Genomic DNA, 1,170 nt, shown 5'->3' on the forward strand with positions numbered 1-1,170 from the left:
ATAATAACTAATAAAAACTAGCAAATCCACTGTAAAAACGAATTAAAACTGAACTAAAATAAAAAAGTCACAACAAAATAAAACTAAACTATAATGAAAAATCCTAAACTATTATAAGCTTGCCCTCCTCGCTTTCACATGAACTGATGTTTGATTTAACGATGAAAGGAAACTCTTCTCCATCCTGCAGCAGTTCTGAGAGAAGCTGGGATGAAAAGAAACGTCTCTGTAAATACTGCTCACCATGCCAGCCACCAATGCTGATTAAAGCTCCATCATGTAAAGAAGAAACGTGAATGTCGTCGTCCCTGGCTTTCTTTTTGTCCTTTATCGTTTCCTCCTCTTCATCTGAAAGCAAAACACTTTGTCCGGCACCRGTCCTGTTAGGAATGTCGGATCATGTCAGGTCTCCAGCGAGTCTCTTTTAGTGCCTGCTAAGAGATAAGGCCTCAGGGCACTTAAATGTGAAAACTGAGGCAGATAGAGAGATTACTTAAAAAAAGGGGTTAAGAAAAGAAAGGGTTTTCTCTTCTTTTTAGATCGTGCTCCAGCTGGGATATGTGCGATTTCCTTTCCACAAATTATATAAACAAGAAGACTCTTGGCAGAAAAGAAAACTTCCTCTTTTCCTCTTGTTCAGGACCTTAAATCTTTAGCGTGATTCTTGCCAACTCGTGTCCAAATAAACGGACGAAGGTTTTAAAAAGATAAAAACGGTACGTTCTTTTCTTGGTTGTTTATTTTCACTGTTTACTTTAGGTGACTCTTGGAAAGGCGTGTCTCAGCGGTGAGCTCACTGAATCGGGGCAGTGTTGCAGTTTGTGTCCTGTTGGCTTTGGAGTGGAGGTACCGTGCGGGAAGGAGGATACCAAATGTGCACCGTGTCCACAAGGTAAGCACTTAGAATCTAATGTTACCGTTTTTAGCCCTGCTCATGTGTCTCAATCRTGTCTTGAGGCAAACCTGGTTAAAGGTGCTGAAAACAGAAGAACTGAAGCAGCCTTAAAGGGATCCCTGATTAGTTGTAACATTAGACTTTATTTGATAAACATTTATTTTAACTGTAAAATAAAGACTGTAAAAATACTGTAGGATGTTTAGTTTTGCACATTTTTTAAAATATATTTTAACAAGGATGAAGCCATTTTATTTACATGCAAAGCATTCTGG

At 38.6% G+C, this 1,170-nt stretch overlaps 1 protein-coding gene across 1 annotated transcript in view; it reads left to right on the forward strand.

The window, feature by feature from the left end:
* The window catches only part of nradd (neurotrophin receptor associated death domain), an 18,204-nt gene that overhangs the window by 7,685 nt on the left and 9,349 nt on the right, over positions 1–1,170 (forward strand). Inside the window, exon 2 of the mRNA XM_014008796.1 lies at positions 760–892. Within this exon, the coding sequence (XP_013864250.1) occupies positions 760–892 (133 nt within the window). The remainder of the gene's footprint in view (positions 1–759; positions 893–1,170) is intronic.

The sequence above is a fragment of the Austrofundulus limnaeus genome, unplaced genomic scaffold (genome assembly GCF_001266775.1).
Source record: "Austrofundulus limnaeus strain Quisiro unplaced genomic scaffold, Austrofundulus_limnaeus-1.0 Scaffold52, whole genome shotgun sequence".
Lineage (NCBI taxonomy): Eukaryota > Metazoa > Chordata > Actinopteri > Cyprinodontiformes > Rivulidae > Austrofundulus > Austrofundulus limnaeus.